General features: G+C 36.3%; 1 protein-coding gene across 1 annotated transcript in view; it reads right to left on the bottom strand.

Annotated features, from left to right (window-relative positions):
• Positions 1-21,581, bottom strand: part of LOC149566297 (DNAJ heat shock N-terminal domain-containing protein) — an 83,441-nt gene extending 61,860 nt beyond the window's left edge. Inside the window, exons 1-4 of the mRNA XM_089819707.1 lie at positions 20,831-21,581; positions 9,111-9,239; positions 8,805-8,934; positions 8,342-8,462 (exon numbers count right to left, since the gene is read on the bottom strand). Of these exons, the coding sequence (XP_089675833.1) occupies positions 8,342-8,462; positions 8,805-8,934; positions 9,111-9,239; positions 20,831-21,079 (629 nt within the window). The 5' untranslated portion in view covers positions 21,080-21,581. The remainder of the gene's footprint in view (positions 1-8,341; positions 8,463-8,804; positions 8,935-9,110; positions 9,240-20,830) is intronic.
• Positions 21,582-24,922: the final 3,341 nt, after the last annotated feature.

Here is a 24,922-nt window from a genome sequence, read left to right as displayed (position 1 = left end):
GCAAGCTGATTGTAGAGAAGTACCCAAAAATTTATTGGAGTCCATGTGCAGCTCATTGTTTGGATTTGTTGCTTCATGATTTGGCAAAATTCCCTTGGATACATGAAGTAATTCATAGAGGAAGAGAAGTTGCGAATTTCATACGAAATCATCGTCTCACATTGAGCCTTTACAGGCAACATGCATCTAGAGAGTTGTTGAGGCCTTGTGATACAAGATTTGCTTCATTTTATATCACTTTGAGAAGAGTGGTTGAAGAGAAAGTGGCTTTAAGATCTGTAATTTGTTCCAATGAGTGGGAAAATTCAACTCTCTCAAAAAGTGGTAAGGGGAAGATGATAGAGCAAATTGTTTTAAATAGTAGCTTTTGGGAAAGTGGGGCAAAGGTTTTAAATATATGTAGTCCAATTGTTGACGTGCTCCGCATGGTTGATGGTGACACTCCTTGCCTTGGAATGCTTTATGAAAGCATGGACCGTTGCAAGGAAGCTATTCAGAGAGCACTAAATAATGTGGAAGCAGAGTACATAGAGATATGGGAGACTGTTGATTCAAGATGGAAAACGATGCACACTCCTTTACATGCAGCAGCTTGCTATTTGGAGCCTAAACTGTTTCACATTGATAGACAAGGTGATGCTGAAATTATGGCAGGGTTTTATGAAGCCATTAGTAGATTTGAACCAGATCCAACAATTGCATCTCTAATTAGAGAACAATGTTGGAAATACAGAAAAGCGGAAGGGATGTTTGGAATAGCAGCAGCCAAATATGATATGACACGAGATGAGGTACCTAGTTATAGATGGTGGATGAGCTATGGGGCAAAAACTCCTGAACTTCAGCGATTTGCCATTCGAATTTTGAGTCAAGGAGCAAGTTCATCAGCTTGTGAGAGAAATTGGAGTTGCTTTGACCACATCCATTCCAAAAAGAGGAACAAGTTGTTGTTTGGAAAGTTGGGAGATCTTGTCTATGTTCGCAGCAATTTAAAATTGCTTATGAACAAATCAACAAATGAGTCATCTTCACAACAACAGACTTTGGAAGACATAGCAATACCAGACGCAGATGAGCCTGACTTTTTTGAGGAAGAATTGGGTAGTGATACTGATGATGATACTACACCATCTGAGCCAAGTGCTCTTGATGACTTCGAGCTTTCTTGAAGCTATGAAGTCTTGACTTTTGATTGAAAATATCTTTGCTATTGTGATTTCACATGTTTCTTATGTTTTGTACTTAATAAATGCCTCATCAGGCTTATGAAGTTGTGAGATCTATTTAGCAATTTTTACTATTTTGATAATTGATAAGATATATTACATACATCTAGAAAATAATTAAAATTGTATAAGGCGAATTTAATTCGAATTTTTTTCCGAATTTTTACTCTTTCCCGAACTTCATTCGAATTTTATAGTTGCCGAACTCGAATTCGAATTCGAACCTTGTGACTTAGTTGAGAAGTATGCAATTTGTAAAAGACCGTACAAAAAATGAACAAGTAAGCCAGTTTAACCAAAGTATATATCAATCCAAAAAATTATATTCACCGGTTTTCACTGAAGAAAATATTTTTATTAATGTTTTTTCCAGTATGATATTCAACTGGGATCAGCTGCAATATTAAAACCTGCAATTTAATACTAGAAGTTATGCTAGCAACTCTCCTTTTTATTGTTACACATCTCACTTAATTAATATGCTATTCTACACATTGGGTATAACAAGTACCTTTACCCACACCATCTGATCGTAATGAGATAGTGATGCTTCCACTATATATACAAATCCATAATGTGCTACAATAATGTATATGCATTGCCCCTCTAAACCTATCATACTATCATTATATTATAGGTATAGATGCCTTTCCCTCCAAATGGCATTCCATTTAGCTTATATTTCATCTGACATTATTATTCAGAGTATATCGTGTACGGTTCAAACCAATTAGGGGAGACAAAAGGTCTTCAATTGTATACCGTTGCCAAGGATACACTGATTATTATTGGTACAATTCATTACTCATTCCATGTTTTTGTAGGCTTTGAACACTTAGACAATTCCTATATGAATCATTTTGATTATTAAAGGTTGTCCCCCAAAAAAATAAAGAAACAAATGCCTGATACACTAATAAATTTCCAAACTATTTACTAAATCAAACATGGCATTCGACCTTTTTAATCAGTTTCCAATGTCTGCAACTGAAACAATTCATGGCAGGCAAATAGGCAATTGATGAAAGGGACTCAATGGAGCCAGCCTAATGATGGAGAACTTCAGAATTGAATGATACTTAAGTTGCACACAACAGAAAATTGAATTCTTTTATAGGCCACTACAAATTAATCTGCTGAGAAAAACTAGGGTACTAATGGTCATTCTTTCTAAGAAGAGAAGTAGCTTGACATCAACAAAGGTAAAATTCTTATATACACAGAAAAATTATGACTTCTCTATCTGTTGAGGCCTGAAATTTGCACCCTACTAAACACACAGAAATGAACTGGAAATTTCAGTCAACATTGAATCACTCATAGGTGATAGGCTTTTCCTATCGAATTGAGTGAATCTCTAGGTTATGGGCCGGATCCTTATGATAATCACCTAAGCTCTTAATATTGAAACAAACTCGACTTGATGGGAAAAGGGGAAAGAGATGCAGAAAGAACACATAAAAATTGAACCTAAGCTAACAAGTGATCCACCAAATCTTGTGAATATTGAACATACAACTGATTATTACCAGTAACATCCTCCTTGTAGACAAAAAACACTCTAATCCTATACAGGTTTGCATAAATATTTCACAGTAAGATCCTAAACATGAGAGTTAGGGAAAGACAAACATTCACATAACTATCTCGGAGTAAGAGACGCGAACTATAACCTGCAAACAAAAGTACACTCCTACAACTAGGTAAGAGATGAGAAAAAATATCAAGGAATCTAAGATTCGCTTTTTACTTCATCAATCACGTATTTCACACAACTTGCAGAAAGTAATGAAGGCTAGATTTCAAGAAGAAGCTGCCACAAATGATTCAGCTAATATGTATTCCAAATCCAAAATGAGTTACAGAAAAATATCAGAAAATACTCAGGACCAATGAGACGTCACAAAATGCCTTTTCTGCATAATCAGAACTGGGAAACTGAAAGGAGTCCCAAAAGACTAAGTACAAATCCCTTGGGGTCAAATCCATGAAAATAGCCTCCAAAATGGGAATCATAATCACCAAAAATGATGACTAACTGCCTCACAAACTCCACTAAGTCGTTATGAAACCCATGACGCATGTTGAACTGCCCATAAGATGCTCCAACTGGCATAAAGACCTCCAAACTTCATAGGCAAAGTCAAACTCAACTCTCAACTGCCTCCTAGAAATACTCCTCATGACTCTAATTGATTTTGCCACTTGGTTGAAAATAATGGCTCATTCACCTCTTCATTAGGACTTTATCAGACTAGAAGACCCCTTCTTCTCTTTTAATCGATCTCCATGTGTCATCGAATATGAGTCATTTAATCTTTAATTCTAGGTTAAAAACATCAATATTAACTTTGCATAAAAACTTTAATATTTACTTAATTGATTTATAAACTATCAATATAAGTAATATTAATTACAATAAAAAGATGCAAAGTTAACAACAAAACATACATTATAACCCTAAAAATATAATAACCCTTTAAGTATTCCTTGATGCATTATTGATGAAGTAATACAAGGCAAAAATCAAAAGGCAAAAACATCACTTGGCCAATAGAAGGCAACGTGGCAAGCCCCACTTCAAGTATTCAGATGAATAACCCTAAAACAAAAACATCTTCCTTACATTTCTTCATTAGCACTTTATGTAGTTGTCACACGATTTTATGGGCAAATATGGAGTTTCTCTTGGGAGCCACCGTGATTTTTGTGTGTTATATTGCCGTTGTTAGAGGATGTTGCCATTGCCATGAGTTCCAAGGGGTTTTCTTTGGCATTTTTTCATGGCAAGTTCAAGTCTTTTTCTTTGAGCAAGACGTAACTATATTGAGTGCCATGACTAAGTCTATTTGAGCTTGGATATATCGAATTGGGTTACATCTTGAAGAAACATGGAGTTTCTTCTTGCTTCACATGCACATTTTCCTTTTTTTGTTTACAGAGCCAAGATTGAAATCTTTTTCTGTTGTCATGATTTATCCCCAAGCAGTGGTAAATTATTTCAGGCATTGTTATTCTCATTTTATCAAAGTACGAGAACTGGAATCGGATCAGAATCAGCAAGGCCGAATTGAATCGAGAATCGGCCATGAATCAGAATCGAATCGGCAAATTAAAAAAATCCTTGAAATTTAGTAACTTATTTTGTAAACCCTTTATCGCTGATTCGATTCACCGATTCACAAAAAATCATTTGGCTTGAATTGAATTGCCGAATTGCGTGAATCGCCGCGATTCTCGTTACTATGGTTAATCCCAATCCTAGGCCTTTTAGTATGAGTGAAGTAAAATGGATGGGTTAAGATAAACTTCGATGAGGCATCTAAGGGCAATCTGGGCCCTTCAAGAGTGGGTTGGGTTGCTCGTGATTCAAAGGGTGACATCCTCGCAATAGAGACTAAGAAGCTTGTTGAGGGAACCAATAATGATGTTGAAGCTCAAGCAATGCTATTAGCTACTGAACTAGTGTCTAAAATCCGAGTAGAGTAGTTGCATTTGGGAGGGGATGCACAAGTGATCATGAATGCAATTGCAAATGGGCATGCCCATGTATGGAAGATTGACAAAGTTATCAATGTCATCCGGAAGAAACTTTTGTATTTTAAAAACTTCAAAGTTTCCCAAATTTTTAGTGAGGGCAATGGTTTGGCGGACTTATTCTCCAAAATGTTGTCCTTTGCCGCAAATTCGGCAGAAGTTTTAGTGGAAGCAATATAATGTTTAAAATGATGGATTAGGAAATTGGCGTACAGGGGTCGATATGAAGTTAGCTTTGCCACAATCCAGTGAGTTTGCATTGATTGTTTTGACAAGGCATTTATGTCTAGATCAGTTCTTTTGTAATGATCGAGGGCAGCTTGTGGTGGCATTTTATGTCCAATTTGAAGGTTGGAGCCTTGAGCTTGAGAGTGGATTTCAGTGGTCTGTGTGAGTGTTCTACAAAAGAGAATGGATATAAATTTCACTTTTAAAGCATCCAAGCAACAGATGTCATTTTGAGGCAAGATTTTGAAAAAACAATTAAACCACTAACGACTCATTCTTCCTCATGCTCCTTCAAGCGCTGTTTGGTATTGATTTTGCAGTGACAAAATTTGGCAAAATTAAAATATAGGAAAAAAACAGATATCTCTTCTATGTTTTGCACATGTGGATTGGAATTTGGAAGCACAGCCGAAGTGAGAAGAATTGCGGAGCATTCTAACTGGCATGTTGGACTTGATGCAATTTTGGAGCTGATGGAACCCAGTCATGGCTTTGTTGCAGCCAGAGGCTACGGGTGGGTGTAATGTCCCCTTTTTCAATATTATGGGAAATTACTTAATACTACTTATATCTATATTTCTGATTTAATTACACTTATGTAATTGACAATTTATGAACAAAACATGTATAATTATAAAGCACTTGGTATCTCAGATATATAAAACGAAAGATATGCTACAGTGGACTGAAATACTTCTATAAATGTTGTTTCTGATATACTTCTTGAAATAATTGCAAACCTAAATGTGTTATGATATTGCCTTAAGCAATATACTTGGTTGTTTTTGTAATTAACATTTAATACATGCAAGCTGAGAAATGTATTGCTTATAGCAACGGTTGCTGTCTCTGATCTGGATTTATGTTCCTGCAACAGTATTGATGTTGTATCTGATCTACCAATATATTTATGTGAAGGTCAATGCCGTCTTTGATCAATGCTATGTCTATAAGCACCAGGCATACCGAAAGGCTGATTGCTATTAACATAGTGAATCTGATATATATAGATGATGCCTTGAGAGAACTAGACATTTCTCACTATATACTTACTTTTGCCAATGAAAGAATATGAGGATGAGACACATCCTTCCATTTGTTTAATCCTGCCTCTTCAGTTATGACTTGTTAACATCATAATCATTTGTTAATTTGTAACACGCTTTATGCAATTGAAAATTGACTTGACTTAGTCAATCGAGTATATTCATGCTATTGACAAATCTTGTGTAACGGAAAGATACCAACTTTGGTAATCGTTGTTTACACAAAGGGGAAATGCAATTGTACGGTGCTGATATGCAACAGTGGAGTGCAATATGTCTGATTAGTGTTCTGGTGCAATCTGAGTTATGAAGGATGCATTATGGCATACAAATGCTGCTACGAATGTATGTATTATGGTACATGGATGCTGCTATGAAAGTATGCATGGAATATGCTAATGTGAATAGTAGAGACGTAATGGAAGCATGAATACATTGTATTTATCAAATGAGTGCAGATTGAGCGCAACTAAGAAATGCAGTGAGATATGATGGAATTTAATTATGAATTATGCCAAAGTGTTGGACATGTGATATGGTAATATATGTCAATGCAATGGATGGATGCAATTTAATAAAATGCAAACATAAAAGGTGGTTACGTGAAGATGTGCGGACTCAGCTAACCATAATGTCATCAATCCTTCCTATAGTCAGTATGACATGGTTCCATGCATAAGTGATCATATAGGTCACTCATAAATTGCATCATAATTGTGCTGGCTACATGGAGAATTTATAGCATGGTGATTGTCTAAGCACATCAATCATACAAGAAATCACAAACCATTTTATGGTTTGTTTTATTCCCAACTTTAGAAACGCATGTTATGTACAAGAGACAAGGTTTGCCATTCCTTGCCAAAGCTTTCAGATAATTCAAAATTCAGGGATATCATAGTGGGCATGCCTAGGTATCCACTTCATGTGCATCAATTTCTGTTATGGAGGGCTTTGGAAAACAAAATTGAGAGAAGAGTTGAAGCCAAGTAGTATGGGGGATTCATTGTGGATTATGTTCATGATTGGAAAATCACTTTGGCTGCTGGTGTACCCAAGGAGCAGGTCAAGAAGAGAAAGCTCAAATTCAAGCTTGTGGATTATTGAAGGGAGCTGCCTTCACAAAGAGCAAGTAGAAGCAGGCACACACATGGCTGTGGCCATGGTGATGGATGTGGATGTGGACATGGGTATGGTCGCGGATGCTATAGGACGGTGGTTTATCACCCCTGATCTTTTCTCTGCAATGTCCATGTCTTCCAGGTTTATTGAAAGTTTCAGTTTATGTCTAGCCCAATTTTGGCTCATTATGTAATCATTTGAACACCACTGTGGATACCAGGTTTTTGAATATTTTGTGATAGATGCCTGTACAGTCTGCCATTTTATATTTCGTGTACAGAATGATGTATAAGTGGGGTTTGGAGCAGGATTTTTGTGTCGATATTGTCTGAATTACAAAATGGTTTCCTCTGTTGGTTTAGGGTGGTATGCAGTTTCAGTAGGGTGGTTTTCTTTTAGATTTATGAACTAGGTATGTGAGCCTTATTCTTTTTAGTTATTATAAAATATATTATACCAACCCAAAAAAAATGTGAGAGGTCCTTTTAATTACCAACCATCTACAAACCTGGATGCATTGAAGTCCTATATAGCAAAATTTCAAGGGAGAACTCATAAAAGATGAGTTTAGTGGGAAAATCAAATGCAAATATATTAGAAGGTAATTTAATCAACATTATGCTGATAAACATTTATATCTAGCATCATATGTGGATGGAAATGCTCTTTAAAAGTCTAGTCAGCGGTGTTCAAAAATAGAGGGCTTTATTAATGATTCCACCAAAACTATCAGTCTTGCTCAATCACTGTGCCACAACTTGCAAAAAAATTAGGTAGGAAACAATGAAATTTAGTTACTAAGAATGATATTAGAAAAGAAAAAAGATGAAATTCAAAAACTAGCCAACAGAAAAACAAAGAATATCATCACAAGTTGAAAAGGCAGTTTCTCCTTGGGCGTGTTATAACATATAATTGTCCTTTCTACGTAAAAAAAATCTGAAGTGTGCATATCCTTCAGATTTATAGTATTGATTCAATTCCAGTTATGCCAGGCAGCATCCAAGAATTTGACCAAAAAAACAATAAAAAATTAGAACACACCATGTAATAGAACAGGCTGTACCAGTAACATAACTGAACATGAATTTATAATCGAATAATATCTATATAGACCAAATCCATAATAGAGCCTGGAACCAACAAACATGGAACCAAAAGCAACTACGTTGTAAAACATACCAGGAATCAATAGCCTGTTGAACTAGGTCAGGGTTTCCTGATTGACAAACTGCTCTTGCCCGGCCAAAATCTTCTTCGATGTTAAATATTTTACAAGCAATATTTGCACAATTTTTACAACCTGTGGATAGCATTCAGCAACTTAATAAAATACTACACTGTTCTTAACAAGTTTTCAATCCCTCAAAAACAGGTAACTATTACAGTATTGTGATGTTATGATGCTTTGAGTTTGAATTTTGAGTCATGTTTTACTATCCTATTCTTTTTTACTACTTATATTAGTTACTTGCCACGTGAAAGTTTGTTTCCTTATGGCATGCATGAAGAAATCCATGTAAATGAGATTTACAAAGAAATCCGAATGACCATGATGATGGACAAATTTAGTACCATCTGATCCTTTTGTCTTAGAACTACAACATTATCACATATATCTTCTAAAACATAAATAATGTTTTACCTATACAACTGAATTCATCAACAAATACATGGTCCATTGGTTGAGAATTGTCCAAAAAGGGATTAACTGTCACCAAAGAATACCCATGTATTTCATCATAGACCTTTCGCTGCACAGGATCACTCAATATCTGCAAGTACAGCAAGTTTTGTTCCGTAAGAAATTGTTTGGTATACAACAAAATCAAAGTAATAAAAATTTCTGCAATCAACTAAAGTAACATCAACAACAAAGAGTACAAGGTAATCTTAAAATTGAGATAATTATTTGCTATCAATTTTAGATTTTTATGAAGGAAAACCTTACCTCATAAACTTCATTTACAAACATGCAGAAATTTGTTGTCTCGTTATTGTCACCACTTAAATCTGGATGGCAAGCTTTCATACAGTTGTAATATGCTTTCTTGATCTCTCCTGGTGTTGCATCTGGCATCTGCAAAAGATCCAATCAAATAAAGCAATAAGATGTGATGGAAATTAAATATCAACATGCCCAACAGATATAAAGTTTATGTTTATTCCCTTGGACCAATAAGAAGTTTGAGTAAGAAAATGACAGGTTCCAGAGTAGCTGCTCACAAGTAGACACTGCTGTGCATTGATTGCAGAAGCTACTTCTTTGATTGCACTACAATAGAAATTGATTTTTTCATACATAAAGTAAGGCCATATATTCCTTCGAAGAGTTAGTTTATCATTATCAGCATCTAGAGATTTCTTACTCTTTCTATTGTGAATTATTGTACACGTTGGCTTAGAAGCTAACAAAGGTTCCATGGAGATAATAGAGGTAGAAAATCCAACATAAGATTAAAGGTAACATTTCACTGTGCTTTTTAAAGCAATTGAATGAACAGGATTCCTCTATATACTGTGTTTCATTGTAGACTGTTGAAAGCTATATTGTGACTAAATGACCAACCCATGGGATAGAGACTAAGATGTCTTTTACCTGAGATATTTTTGTACATTTTGGAAAACTTTAGTAAAGAGGATCTATGGAAGCATTTCCAAAGACAATTAACATTGGTATGCAAGTCCATTATCTTGCTTATCTGGGTGGACACATGCGAGTATTTATTCTAGGCAATCTGGTAAAATTCCATGGGAAATTTGTAAGCTATTAAAATGTAGTCAGCTATAGTGCTATTTTGATTAAATAAATTTAGAATCCTTGAGCAGCAAATTGCTTCATTAGCTCATACACAAATGTGCTGATACATCTTAGATCGTTAACAATTAAAATAAGGGCAAAAAATACCACAAGTAGGCCTTGCTTTGACAAAAGGGAAAAAAACATTTTGGCTAATCAAAGGATCCACCAGCCAATGAAAGCAGGAATTATAAGTCCAAAGATGGCCTACACAAAGCACTGACATTATCAACTGCATCCTTATCATCATGAATTAAATTCTAGAAAAAGAACTCGGGATACAACTACCCATCAACATTTGAGACTCATAAGCTAATTATCTAAATACCTGATATTATTTCATGAGCACGATGTCCACCTAGACAGCTAAAATATAATTATTTCTTTTATTTTTTCTCTAGCCCATCTCACTAGCAAGGAGAAGCAGTGCCCAGCCAAACTTCTAAAGAGTTCATTACATTAATACGTTTAAGTGTTGACTAGTCAGCATTTTGTTTGTCAATTGATGTGTTCAATCTCTCTGGATTCTAGCGATCTGCACAAACTCTGAAAAATCTTCTCTCGGCCATTTTAGGGTTGATGAGTGCCTTTCATTAGATTTTTTTCTGACTTGAATTTAGTGGCTCTAAGACAGATAATGAAGGAATCCAATAATCTGGATGCAAGTCATGAGTCCTGTCCCTTCAAATGTTACTAATCTTTGGAAACATGTGCCATTTCTTGGGTAATAAACTGCTGTATCTTCCAAACATCATATTGAATATTTCTTAAGAGATCAAAGGTAATTCACATTGACATTTTGCAACAACCAACATAAGCATCACACCACAATGACACAACCTACTAACAAACATAAATTTTATTGAAATCAATCTTGGAAGTGTTTTATTACGGGCAACGATCAAGTTGGCTTTGAAACCTTCATGAGACAAATCTCCTGAATGGATTCTGTCCAATACTCTCCTTGCGTTAAAGTATAAATTAGGGAAAAAAATCAAGTTGCAATGGGCCTTATAGACTCATGTAGTATCCCATAAATCAGGATAAAGCTGTTGGAAGCAACCCTTCACTGACACCTGAGTATAACACTGATAACATAGCCAATTATGATATCATGGCTTTAGCCATTATAAGAATTAAGTGCATCGATAATTATATTCAGTCATACCAAATGGAGTGTAAACTTGACTCATACTAAACTCTCCATGATATTGAGATTTGAGACCATGTTGCTCCACTATTTACCAGACCCAAATTTCAAAATTTTCAGTCAAAATATGCAAAGGAACATCTAAATTAAAGATTTAAATTGGTCAGAGGTTTATCCAATTTTTGGTAGTCTTGTGATTCCAAATCCTTCGGCTCATCATCAGCTCCATCCGACACTTTGAATTTTCAGAATCTGACACCTGAGTCAATAGTTATCAGAGGTTAAAGAATGTATCAAAAATACGTATTTACAATCAAATCATTAACCTCAAATTGCAAAAGAGGTTAAGAAACCCATCCAAAACACGCGATTGCATCCCAACTCTTAACCTCTCTTATCAAAAAAAGGTTAGGTAGGAAATCCGAAAAACATAATTTTTGAGCAAAGTATTAACCCTCTAGAAAGGAGGTTAAGCAGGAAACTTGAAAAGCATATTTGAAAGAAAAATCTTAACATCTTAGCCAAATTAAAAGGTTAAAAATCAAGATGTTAATAAACCTCTATAAAAGTTAGTTTTTTCAGAGAACCTCATCAAGTAAGGGAACTTGTCACTTACCGACGTTTGAATGACATAATCTTGAAAAATCCAAGCATCAAGAGATGGGAATTGTGGAATGAAGTACTATAAAAATGTGAAATATATGTGATGGCAAGACCCTACAGCCTATTTTTGGTTTGATATTTGATAAAAGAGAAAATACCAAGCCCGAGTGGTTATTGGCTGACAAAATGCTTGTTGAATAAAGTATGCAGAGAAAATGCAAGGTGACCAAATGAATGTTCATGCAGACATATAGTTTTAAATGCATCAATATACATGTCATCTCATGGTACGACTAGCTTTGTGGATGAATTCTGAGCCTGCCACCTTTGACTTCTCTATTACCTTTGTCAATGGATCCCTCCTTGTGAGCTTTTCCTATCAAGATGTGTATGGAGTCTTCTACTACCTACACTATAACAAGCGACAAATTCATTGGGTATCAAATGGAACATCAAAGATGGATCATAGAAGGTTTGATTAGGTAATAAGTTCCAAGAGTCTTTGAATCGGATGCCAATTGCACACAAGGAAATTATTGGAAGGAAAATCGATAGCCTACATAAGGTTTTGAAAAAACAAAACGGCAGACAGCTACTTCTTTGATGGAATATCGCTGGTTAAAGCTAAATTGAGTTACGCCTAACATTGCATAAAGGTTATACATTCTATCAGTTTCCCCAATTGATTCCTCATTAATGGGTTCTTCTCCATTTGCACAATGAAGATATTGATAAGATATGAACGCGAGGGGATATAAAGGAGCCTGAACCATTTGAAAGAATGACCCACAGAGGAAGCACAATAATCATTGGACAAGTTACCATGTCATCTGCGGCACAGTTTTAGGGAATAAAGTTTTAGAGGAGAAGCGGAACCAATGACAGACGGGACAACAAATGCTCAAAGTAACCTAGTGAAAACAAAGTGGTGGTATCTGCATGTAGCAAAGGCGAATCTCAAAATAATGACGCCAAGCATTTGACAGAATGCCCGAGATTTGTAGAGGAAATACCAGGTTCTACTGCCAAGTATAAGAGAAGCGCCCTTCAGCATTCTAAGGAGAAAACTTTTAGGAAATATGATCTTATGCGAATGCAACTATTGACAACGATGAGAGGTGGTGTTGTCTAAACACATGCATCATAGTTAATACCCATGTATGAAACTCGACATCACCCAAACAAAGTGCATAGCATAATATCCATGTGGTCATACTGTCAACATTGCCCACCATATGTTTGACAAAATGTTGTGTTGAATTTGCTAGCATTAGGGCAATAGAGCATGAAGATGAAATTAGTCCGATGGCTTAAATCTTATATGGTCAATAGCATTGGAAGCTTGAGGAGGCTATGGAGGGTGCCAAACCATAGTATGCAAATCGAAAGGTAAGGACTGCCAGAAAGAAAGTGTGGCACCGAGAGATGACAAGTAAATGGAAGTGAAAAATGTGAAAGTGCGAGAGAGGAGAGAATGATGCCATTGTTTCAAAGAAACATGATGTCCCTGTAACAATGGCGGCACAAACAAAAGATCACATGCTTTGATATGCCAAAATGCATAGTAGGCCTGATCTAGAGATGAGACTCAAAGTAGTGTGGTGATTGATTGATTCATTTCTCCCTCACTCCATATACCTAAGGCAACTCTCAAAACACTCAAATTCTTTGTCAAAATGCTTCAAAGAGACGTCATCTTATGGAGGAAGCAACGTGCGGATACAATCAAAGCATCTTGACATGAAGAGTGTCCCTTTCATGGCGGCTCATCGTAACTGCGGGATCAAGAAAAATAAAGGTAGCTTGTGAAACTAGTGCAAGAATATGATGGCTTGTATGAAATGTGAAGTATCAAACCCTAGTTCTTGAACTATGTTATTCCCCAGATACCATCATTCTAAAGTGGCACCATGGTGTATCAGTATAGAGTGATTACCAACTATGCAGATGGATGTTCGATGAAATCTCAAAGAGGTGTTATCTCGAATTAAGAAATAGAATGAAATTTTTCTTGAAGAATCAGTCCATTTCAGAGAATGAGCCCATATCCATTCAAATGGACCTGTTGACATGCACGCAAAGTGGAGCAATTAAAATCATAACAGCTGCAAACTCGGACCATGTTATACATTCTAGTAAGGTAGCCTACATATAATAAATGAAGTAATGTTATAGCATCTTGCATACACATGGGCTGTGTGATAGTTGTAGGAAGAGGAGATACTCATGTAATTCTTCAAAAATGAGTGACTAGTGAAAGGAGACAAGACTTAGAATCTACTTTGCCTGATTAATTATGTAATGTTCCCACTGGGATTTCCTATTCCTGGCATACTTGCAGGCTGGTATGATCAACTGGGAAGACCCCATGGGCTGGATATGTTGTCGATGATTCCCTATATGGTATGCACGTCAAACTGGAAGAGAAGTCAAAGTTGTACGGTGGAGTAGACAGGGTCGTAATGTTGTGATGTCATACGATAGGCAACACATGAAGGTCATATAGTGTTTCTTTGGTTACCGTACGATGAGTCTTAGGAGGCAGGGAGTAGGTACGGCGGAGGTAGGTTGTCATACGGTGCAACAGACAAACCGTACAATTAGGAGATGGAGGACTGTACAATGGAGGGTTGACGGGTGGTGTACGAAGCTGGAAGGAGGGTGATGTGCAGAGATGGAAGGGGTGGAGTTGACTATCGTGCAGCATAGTCGTACAGTAAGAGGAGGGCCAATTGTACAGTTGTGGAGATGACCATGTCGTACGGTGTGGAGATGTCCAAGTTGTACGGTATGTGTTGTTAAGCCACGGGATTTGTAGGGTCCGTACTGTGGGTGCAGAATGAGTTATGAGCTAGATGCCAGAACATATATTTGCCAAATACCTCAATTAATGTTAGTGCAAATGGTTCAATCCAATTCCAATGATATATATATATATATAGATGAATCTATAACAAAGATGGTGCGCGGATTTGCCAGATCTAAGCAAGTAATGTAGAAACGAAATAGGGTGAGGGATGAATCCCACCGAAACTGGAATAGCCAAGTAGGGAAGATCTTTCACTTCCAAAATGGCGTACAATACTGAACTCCAACAGGAATTCGCAATACAAAGAAATAATCCAAACGCCTACCTACTACCTACATGTCGTGATTAAATACCCTTTGTAGAAACTTCCCAACGGTTTACAAAGATAGCCACTGGCAACACCTACCTATGGAAACAAAAATAAAAATGGGTCCAAGATATACTAAATCAATCAGCCCATTAACAAAGGTTTGATTAAATATTTATTTTATGACGGGAACATTACAGTCCTTCCATCCCAAAATTTGCTTGTCCTCAAACAAATGCAAATCCGATTCTTGGAAACCTTTTGTAATCAACTTCTTCAATTTCAAGTCAGGTACCAAGTAAATCTTATCACCGTAGTGAATGATATCAAAAACTTGGTATCTTTCATCATGTATATAGCCATCCATCAATTGACATGCAAAAGTGTTCTTGGAGTACTCGACCAATAGATGGGCCCGCCAATTATCCAAGGAATGGGGCAAAGTGTTGACTATTATGTTTTTACTTGCAGCGTATGAGATCATATCATGTTTTAAAATGGTCTCCATCTTCTTAATTGTGACTACCCTTGATCCTTTATTTGACATTCCTCTTAACAGGACTTCTTGCCATCTGTCTCGAATGAAAAGTCCATCCTCTTGAAACTTTGGGTGTACTGGTCAAGGGTCTCCATCCATTGGATGCCCAATATAATATCAGTATCAACCAAATCTATGACAAAGAAATCATCTGTCAAGGTATAGTTTGCCATGGAAATTTGTAGCCGTGGGATCACATGAGTGCAAGGTAACAAGGTTCCTCTAGCAACCTTAACCTCAAATCCTTCATGCTCTACTGCATGCAAGCCCTTACTAGTGACCAAAGATGAATTAATGAAATTGAGTTTGGCACCACTATCAATCATGATTGTGACTCATTTCCCATGAAGTGTGCCACGAACCCTAAAGATACTACTTCCAACCATTATAGTGAGGGTAGCAATGGAACCCCCTTTTTGTATCAGGGCATTTATTCTCTCTTGCTGGTTAATTTCTTCACCAATCAATGTAGGTACTTGTCCTTCGTCATCATCAGGAAACACCTCAATTTAATGAATCTTTCCCTTTCCAAGGCAACAATGACCTGATCCCCATGGTTCCTTGCACATGAAACAGATCTTTTTCCTCTAGCGCTCTTATCAAAAGTCTTCGTCCAATGAAGGTTTTTTCTAGATTGGCTCCTTCTCTTTGTCTTATTGTGGGGATGGTGTTGGTGTAGCTACGTGAGTTTTGGAGGAAGATGGGGTCATGTCACGCACCCTCTTAATAGCTTCATTGAGTATGCATGGGTTGAACCCTTTGATCCAGCCTCTTAAAGGCTCTCTTAGCCCATCCATGAATAACGCAATACAACGTCTTTTAGAGATGTTTGTAACTAGTACCGATAGCCTTTGGAACTCGATGATGTAATTGTCTACTGTACTTTTTTGCTTTAGCTGAGCTAGATCTTTGAAGTTTAGTTCAGGATCCTTCCCATCGAACCAGTCAATGAGTCTCTCAGTGAACTCGACATAAAAGGTTACTTGGTCGTAGCCAAGAGTGACCAATCCATGGTGCCACCACTCTTGCACCACTCCTTCCAGATGGAGTGTTGTAAACTTGATTGCTTCCTCTTCAGGCATCGGGTTGAGTTGGAAATAGGTGTTTGCCTTCAGAACCCATGTCTATGCGGTAATGGCTCCAGATCCATCACATGGTGATAAGTTTACCTTTCCAATCTTTCTCTTGAGATCATCATTAAAATAACCGCGATTTCCCCCACCTGAATATCTCATTCTTAGATCAACAATCTCTGTAAGATATATCACTTTCCACATTCGCGTTCCTCCAATCTTCTCAAAGTTTTTCTTGCATTTCCTAAAAAAATTGGCTCTCTTTCTTTGCGTGGTGCTTCCGTCTTTGGAAGGAAGATGGGAATCGAGGGTCGAGAGCGAGAGGGTTGAGAGTTTGTCCTTCCCGTAATAGAGTCATCACTATGCTCATTTTGTTTTCCTGCTGTCTTTCCCTCAGCCAATTTTTATAGTTTTCCCTGCATAAGCCTTTGGGTTTCATTGATTTGTATTTGGTTTCTACTGAGTTCTCTTAAAAGATTCATGAGTTTTGTCATAGGATCCTAATGATCTGTCATTCTATCAACAAGGTTATTTCGCCTTCTCCTTCGGGTATAAACTTGCATTCATTTCCACAGGGTGGCAAAATCACTGGCTCTGATACTACTGTAATGTTTCCACCGGAATTTCCTATTCCTGGTGTACTTGCAGCCTGGTATGATCAAGTCGGAAGACCCCATGGGTTGGACATGTTGTCGATGATTCCCTATATGGTATGCACTTCAAGATGGAAGAGAAGTTAGAGCCGTACAATGGAGCAGACAGGGTTGTACATTGTGATGTCATACGGTAGGCAACACATGAAGGTCATATAGCGTTTCTTTGGTTACTGTATGGTGAGTCTTAGGAGGCAGCGAGTAGGTACAACAGAGGTAGGCTATCGTACGGTGCAACAGACAAACCATACAGTGAGGAGATGGAGGACCGTACAGTGGAGGGTTAAGGGGTGGTGTACGAAGATGGAAGGAGGGTGACATACGGAGATGGAAGGGCGTGGAGTTAACTATTGTACGGTATGGCCGTACGGTAAGAGGAGAGGCACTCGTACGGTTGTGGAGATAACCAGCTCATACCATGTGGAGATGTCCAAGTTGTACGGTATGTGTTGTTAAGCCATGGGATTTGTAGGGTCCATATGGTGGGTGCAAAATGAGTTACAAGCTAGATGCCAGAACATCTATTCACCAAATATCTCAATTAATGCCAGTGCAATTCAATCCAATTCCAATGATATATATATATATATATATAGATGAATCTGTAATAGAGATGGTGCACAGATTTGCCAGATCCGAGCAAGTAATGTAGAAACAAAATAAGGTGACGGATGAATCCCACCAAAACTGGAATAGCCAAGTAGGGAAGATCTTTCACTTCCGAAATGGCGAACAATATTGAACTCCAATAGGAATTTGCAATACAAAGAAATAATCCAAACGGCTACTTACTACTACCTACATGTCATGCTTAAATACCCTTAAGAGAAACTTCCCGACAGTTTACAAAGATAGTCGACGACCATACCTATGGAAACAATTAAATAAAAATGGGTCTGAGATATACTAAATCAATTTGCCCATTAACAAAGGTTCGATTAAATATTTATTTTATGACGGGAACATTACAAATTTTTCAAGGCATCTTCTTAGAATGTATAATTTTCTGCTTTCATGGATAATATCTTTGGGTTAATTTTGTCGAGGTTAATTAACCTCTTCCAAAACATGTAAATGAGAGTTAGTTATTAACTTCGAGAGAAGGTAGATATGCCATGAAACCTATAATTATGAGGTAGTTTGTAATGTGAAGGGGGAAGAACTTTAACAAAGGAGAAACTCTATTGAAATACAGAGGAACTTTCAATAAACTTTAGTTTCATGTTATGTGTGATGGTTATTGAGTTTGTAAATTTTCAAAAGATAATAAAGAATGCATTTTGGTTTGTATGTCGAAAATGTCTTTTTGAGTTATGATCACAAATTTATCATATGTTAAACTAGTGATTCTTTTATGCATTCATGTGAATCATTCAGTCTAGTGTAAAGAAACATGTTCATTTCATGGTATCTTGACTTGGATGCATTCATATGGCTTGTCACTTTGTATGTCGGGATTCGTCATACTTCTTGTATCATCAATATATTTGTATGTTCAAAACCCCTTTGTGAATAGTCATCTTTTGTGGATCTAGGTAAATAGTCGTATGTCTATTATCAGAAATCATAGTCCTATCTTCTTTTAGTTTTGCTCTCAATCCTTTTGTGCTTTCAGATGCAAAGTACACAGAAAACTCAAATACACTTATCATACGAGAGAGCTGCCCCTCTCAAACGCAGAGGAAGATTGTAATATGATAGTGATCAGTTAAAGTCTATCCAACTGCTAGCACAGTTGTCACTGTTCACAAGGCGAACACGGTCATTCTAAAGAAAACATTCACAGTGACAAATCTATTCACCAACAGACCCCGATTCCAGCAGGTATATTGTGGGAGATATTTATAAGTTCTTGAACTATCGTCAAACTGGTGTTAATTACAAAATATAGTAAATATTATAAATTATTTTCTGTTGAGACTTTTTCCCTATCCATGCTAGTCTTCCTCAAAGCATTAGTGACGTACAAATTAGCTTCCAGAACCTATCAAATAAAGCATATTAATTCAGTAGTGGGAGAAATAATTTGTTCCCATTAGATTTTCTTTGAATTGAATAAGAAAAGTGTGGCAGATTACATGCAAATAGAAAATATTTTCTGGCAAAGTTATATTAAAGCTGTAAGGGCCTTAAAAATCCCAAGCCACACAAACTATTTCTTCCTTAACCATATTGCTCCATGATGTTATGTGTCAACAGTTGGTTTATATGGGTCAATAGTCATCTTCAGAAGTTTAGACATGGCCAGAAAATTTGATGGGAATCTCTGCAATTACAACAATTAATCCTGCAGTAGTTCTGGTTTAGTTTACTAAAAACAGTAGAAATAATATCTTCTGACTTTGCTGGGATTCTTTGCATGCTAAAACTAGGGCATATATTTTTCCATAAATGTTACAAAACTCTTGGCAATTGCCTGAAAGTATAATCTGAGGATTTTTATACAATGGAAACATAAAGTCCGTTTGTACTAAATTATTTTCATTGAATGGGGAAAATATATTTTAAAAAATCTATTAACCAAGCAAAAGTAATCTATTTATAGGCTCCATATACCCTGTAAAATAGAAAATATCTAAACAAATGGCTCGTATTTTGTTAAATCGATCATAAGGCATCAGGATCATCTCAAATATCATTATTTATTCATAATTCAAATATAATTATAATAATGAAATGTTTTCCTTGAATGTCCTCTTAACTGATCACTGAGGGCAATCACCCTCGGATCTCACTCATGGATAAAACGATCAGATTGATATGGGAGAATTATAAAAGATATATAAAAATATATAAAAAGAGGAATATTATATATAAAGAAATGCTATTTCTTAAATTTCAAACTAAGCTAATTTTTTTTTTTTATAGAGGGTTCAGACCTGCAAGGCAACCCAGCGAGGCACGAAGCCTACGAGCTACCAACCAGCAAAGGCCATCACATAGACAATTTAGGGACTTGATACAGGCTCACTCGTGCCTGAAACCTCTTCGGCTTAGAGCCATGGACTGAGGGGCATCCACGTCATCAAAATCACCCGGGACATGATCCCAGCCTCATCCCTTATGATGTCGGAGCCTTGCACTCAACAAGACTTCATCCCTAATGGGCTCTTTGTGAGTCATTCAACTTCGCACAATTTATTTACTTTTAAATCATGAACCAAGATAATTTCTCTCTTTGTATTTTTATAAGCATCGGAGGTCTAGAACCACGTATCATTTTTCATAATTTTTACTCATTTTACCAAGCTACAAACCATTCAAAGAACTAAATGAAAATAGAACTTAGAATTGATATTTGCTGAAAATGAGTACCCTCAAATTGTAGAAGCCTAGAAGGGTAAAACAATATCTGAGGCAAAGCACTTCGCAAATTTGCTTTTTAACAAAAATCTAGAAAGGAAAAATATGTGCCATTTTTCCTTTTTGTTAAATTATTTGCAAGTTTGCAGAAATTTATAAAAGATTGAGATCTTTGGAAAAATGTGTATTATTTATAGATAGTTACCTTTATATTATACCTGTTTATAGCTGTTCGCATAAATTATGTACAACTTTGCGAAAAGTTCGGGTAAAGATTTTTCAGGCAGAGTTTCTAATCAATATTCACAATTGTTTAAATATATATATAACCAGAAGAACAGTTTAAAATTATGTTATTATATAAGTGCATTATTTTTCGAAATGATGAAAAAGTTAAGCTAAATTTTAAATGCGAGGTTAAAAATAGAAGCGCACCACACCAAGCACAGAATAATAGTCGTCTGCAACAGAGTCTCCCGATAGATCAACCTCTGTCGTCTTCGCTTTTGCTCTAACTTCCATTCTCCTCGCACGACTTCTACCGCCCGATCTTCCTCTAGATAAGGCCCTCGACAAGTAACTAACCCCTCGCACTTTGAGTTCCGCGGTTCGAATCGACCTATTTGCTTCGACTGGTTGAAATTTAGGAGCATTGGCGAGTACTTGAGGCTGTAGGACTGCCATCTGCTCAAATTCCCTAACTTATCTCAAATATTTCAGACAATATTTCTTTAAGATTTGACGCTGTCCCAGTTTGTCCCGGATCATTCAGCTCTCGTATTACCAATTCAGCAATAAATACTACTCTGATTCAGGTGTTTGTGCTCCCAATTCAGTGAAAAATTACAATGCCTGCGAAAAAGAATGAGATTCATCTTTCTGTCGTGCCATTGCTAAATAGGAAGAGAATGATGAATGAAAAACTAAAGATCTCGAAAGAACTTTGACGAATGCAGGTGAACAAATTTTGTTTCTTTCGAGCGATAGCTCCAAAAAAAAATCACTGTCGCTGTAGAAACGACGACATTGCAGCCTCTTAAAAATTTCAGTTTCAGAATTAAGTAAGGAATTTGATAATCGGGAAGATTCATTTCGAGTGATTTTTAAAAATTGCGCGAGCAAATTGAAATAGAGATTTTTATTTGAATAACTTCGACCACACGTTTAACATAAACCGTTGAGAAATAAGAAAACTGTACGTTGTCGATGAAGTCATTCTAGAGGACGAAATTTACCGTTTGAAAGGAACCGTGGTCGTTAAGGAATAGGGAGAGTATCAAACGACTTGTATGGATAGTGTGGGCCTTAAGCATTATTATTATTATTATATGTCTAGGTACTTGTTTTTATCAAATGGCGTGCACGAAATAAATTATTATTCTTTTTCTTTTTTCAGGTGTACACGTTTCAATTATAAGCTATTTATGTTTTTAAATGTTAAGGTTGAAAGATAGAGTTTAAACCAATTGTGGAGGAAATAAAACCATCTTATTTAAAATTAAAATAATAATAAAAATATTTAGGGTGGATTAATTTATCTCAACAAAAATAAGGATGTAGTTTCTTTAAAACAAAAAAATATGAAGGTAGTTCAATTATCATATTCTTAGCATAAAAACAATTGATTAACATCAAAACCATAAACATGATTCAACAACATGGCACTATAATTAACTAACTTGTCTTAACATATAAACTTGCAAACTATTTGAAGTTTTAATAGTTTTAAATTGTATTTACCCGCTAGTCATAAATAATATAAAGTAAAAAAACTACATTGAGCTAGTCCATCTGAAGACTACTGGAACATATTGGCTTTAGTCCTAGGAACGAAATTGTAAAGTTTGTTGTAGTTCACATCCTCTTTGTCATTTCCTATGACCTATTTATGAATGAGACAAAGTGGGGTCATCAAATTATGCATGACAATAAACTAAAGTATTCTTGATCTTCAACATGTTGAGCTCCCTTGGTGTGTTCTACACTCTACGCAGGCTAATGTGGCCATATTTGATGTCCTTCCTTCAAATATAGTATCCTTTATCAGGTCAAAAGGCTTAAGTTTAGTGCTATATAAACTATGGGTAGAGTTGTGATGTAGCTCAAGGAAGGAGATCCTCGATGGAGATGTCCAACGAAGCAACAAGAGTAACACAAGGAAGCAACAACACAATGGAGGGATGAAAACACAGGATTCAATCAATGATATGCAGTTCCAATGAAAATTTGTCTACACTATGTCAGGCAACAAGGCCTACCTAGTTGTAGTATTACAACATATACAAATCCGACATGTAGTCTTAAGACACACAAGATTTTGACTTCCAGATTCTCCTCCCTCTTTTCTCGTGGACTTAATACATCATGGATATTACATATATAATCACCATGACATGTAGGATGGCCTAGAAGATTCACAATTTCCAATAACCAAGGAAATATCCTACAACGAATAGGACAGACCCAAGATAAGATTAGCAGTCAAAACAAAAGCATATAAGAATGTGATATCCTAGATATAGATCCACACATGTTCTAAGAATTGTCAAGAGGAGTCTCGACTAGCCGCGCATAATAATCACACACCACCAATGGAAATTCCACGATTGGTCAAAGTGCTAGCGAAGTACACAATACTCGAGAGAAAAATAAAGAGCTCTCATCGAATAGGAATCAAAATGATGTGTGAATTTAGGAGAGTGATCTAAAATATGTCAACTATAATACTCTAAGATCGCACAAGATAAAACATACTATCGAAAGACCACTCCCACAGTCATCTAGACAAGAAAATAGGAATAGAAAGAACAAAATAAGAAACAAAATAATCCAAGATTGTCAAGAACCTAAGATACTCCTACATCAAGTTGTCATTAGTGGATTCTATAAAGCTTTCCTCATTTCCCAAATGAATCCCTTCTTCAAGAGTAGTCTTGCCACCCCTTTTTACCTCAACAATGTCACCACCTTGTTAAGCATTGCCCTCATTCAAATCATAGTGTGCCAATTGATTAGTATTCCATCTAAAAGTATAGAAGATAGTCAATTTGATGAAGCACCACAGATTTAACTTACGTGTTTCATCACCCTTCCCCATCTCCTAGCTCTCATCACTTATGACCTCTTGTATAGATATACTTTGGTCTTCCTCACAAGGGGGGAGGTTTTTTTAATTTTCATCTTCTTGGAAAATTTGGAAGTTTTGGCATTGTGTTTAAGGTCACAAAGACCCTCTACACCCATGGAATGGCTAGGGGTTTTCAGTATATCAAGGTAAGAGGTAATCTTAGCAACTCTCAAATAGTGGATGTATTTCTTTTTACTAGACAATGTGGTGTCAATTATTTCAATCAACAAGGGATAAGATGAACTAGGGTCTTTGGCAACAATAAATTATTTTGAGGGATGAAAGGCCAAGTAAAAAGTATAAACCTTATTTAAAAAAATGTTGGTTCAAGAGGATAGATTTTTTACCCTAGGTCCTAGCAGCTTCCACAACATCATTAACCAAGATTTTCAAAGAACTGAGAAGGAAAAATTAAAAAGAGATAGAACTATGGTCATAAAAGTGATTTAGTAGGAGCATATTGTAGAAGTAGTATGCATTGAATATACACTAGAATAGAAAACTTCATGATCAACAAGAAGACATGGTTTTGGGTAGGCAGTAACTCCTATTTGTCAAAATAATTTTGAATTTTAATTGGTTTATTCTCCCAAAAAAATGATTGAGACTCTTGTTGTCTACAACTCTATTGATCTTCTTCTATTTGTGCCCTTTGGTCGACAATCTTGTTGCTTTCATAATTGCCTCCTCATTGACCTCGAAAGAGATGCCACCAACAATCACCATGAAGTATCAAATTAAAAGGAAAAACTTTCACCAAAACTATTGTTTCTCTCAATGAGCTATGTGAATTCCCCTTCCTTCCAAATATACCAAACAATGGTGTCTTCTTCAATTTCATTATAAGAGATAGGATGGACACAAACACAATCCCCACCCATTCTTTGAAATTTTGTAGGTAAAAATGTAGAAGACAACTCCACCCAACAATTAGATTTACCAATTTTCGTGAATTATGAGAAACCACCATTAAAAATGATATCTTGAAATGAGAGTGAAAGATATTGGTGGTACTGGAGTCATAATAAGTCCTTAACAAACTTAATAATCTTTACCTATGTGAGCAGCTTCTTCTTGTAGTTAATGAAGTTTTGAGCAAGGTTTCCCGTATGTGATATTTCCCTTCCCTAGAAAGCCTAGTTAAATACATATTCAAATACTTGCATCATGACACATCAATATAATGTCATTGCATCACTAGGTTACCCTTTATAGTCCATTCATTAACACTATCAACACTTATTGACCTTGTAGATGGTCACGTTGGCATCTAGACCCCTCTAGTTAATCCATGGTGTTTTCCTTGTCCTCTAACTTATTTTTTGCTTATTCATTATGGTTGGGATTTGAATATTCATCTGCCATTTTTTTGAAGAAATCTGCATTTCCCCCCACTCCAC

Source organism: Cupressus sempervirens, chromosome 3 (assembly GCF_028749045.1).
Source record: "Cupressus sempervirens isolate cs-2001-9-10 chromosome 3, ASM2874904v1, whole genome shotgun sequence".
Classification (NCBI taxonomy): Eukaryota; Viridiplantae; Streptophyta; class Pinopsida; order Cupressales; family Cupressaceae; genus Cupressus; species Cupressus sempervirens.
This window is presented reverse-complemented; position numbering and strand designations above follow the sequence as displayed.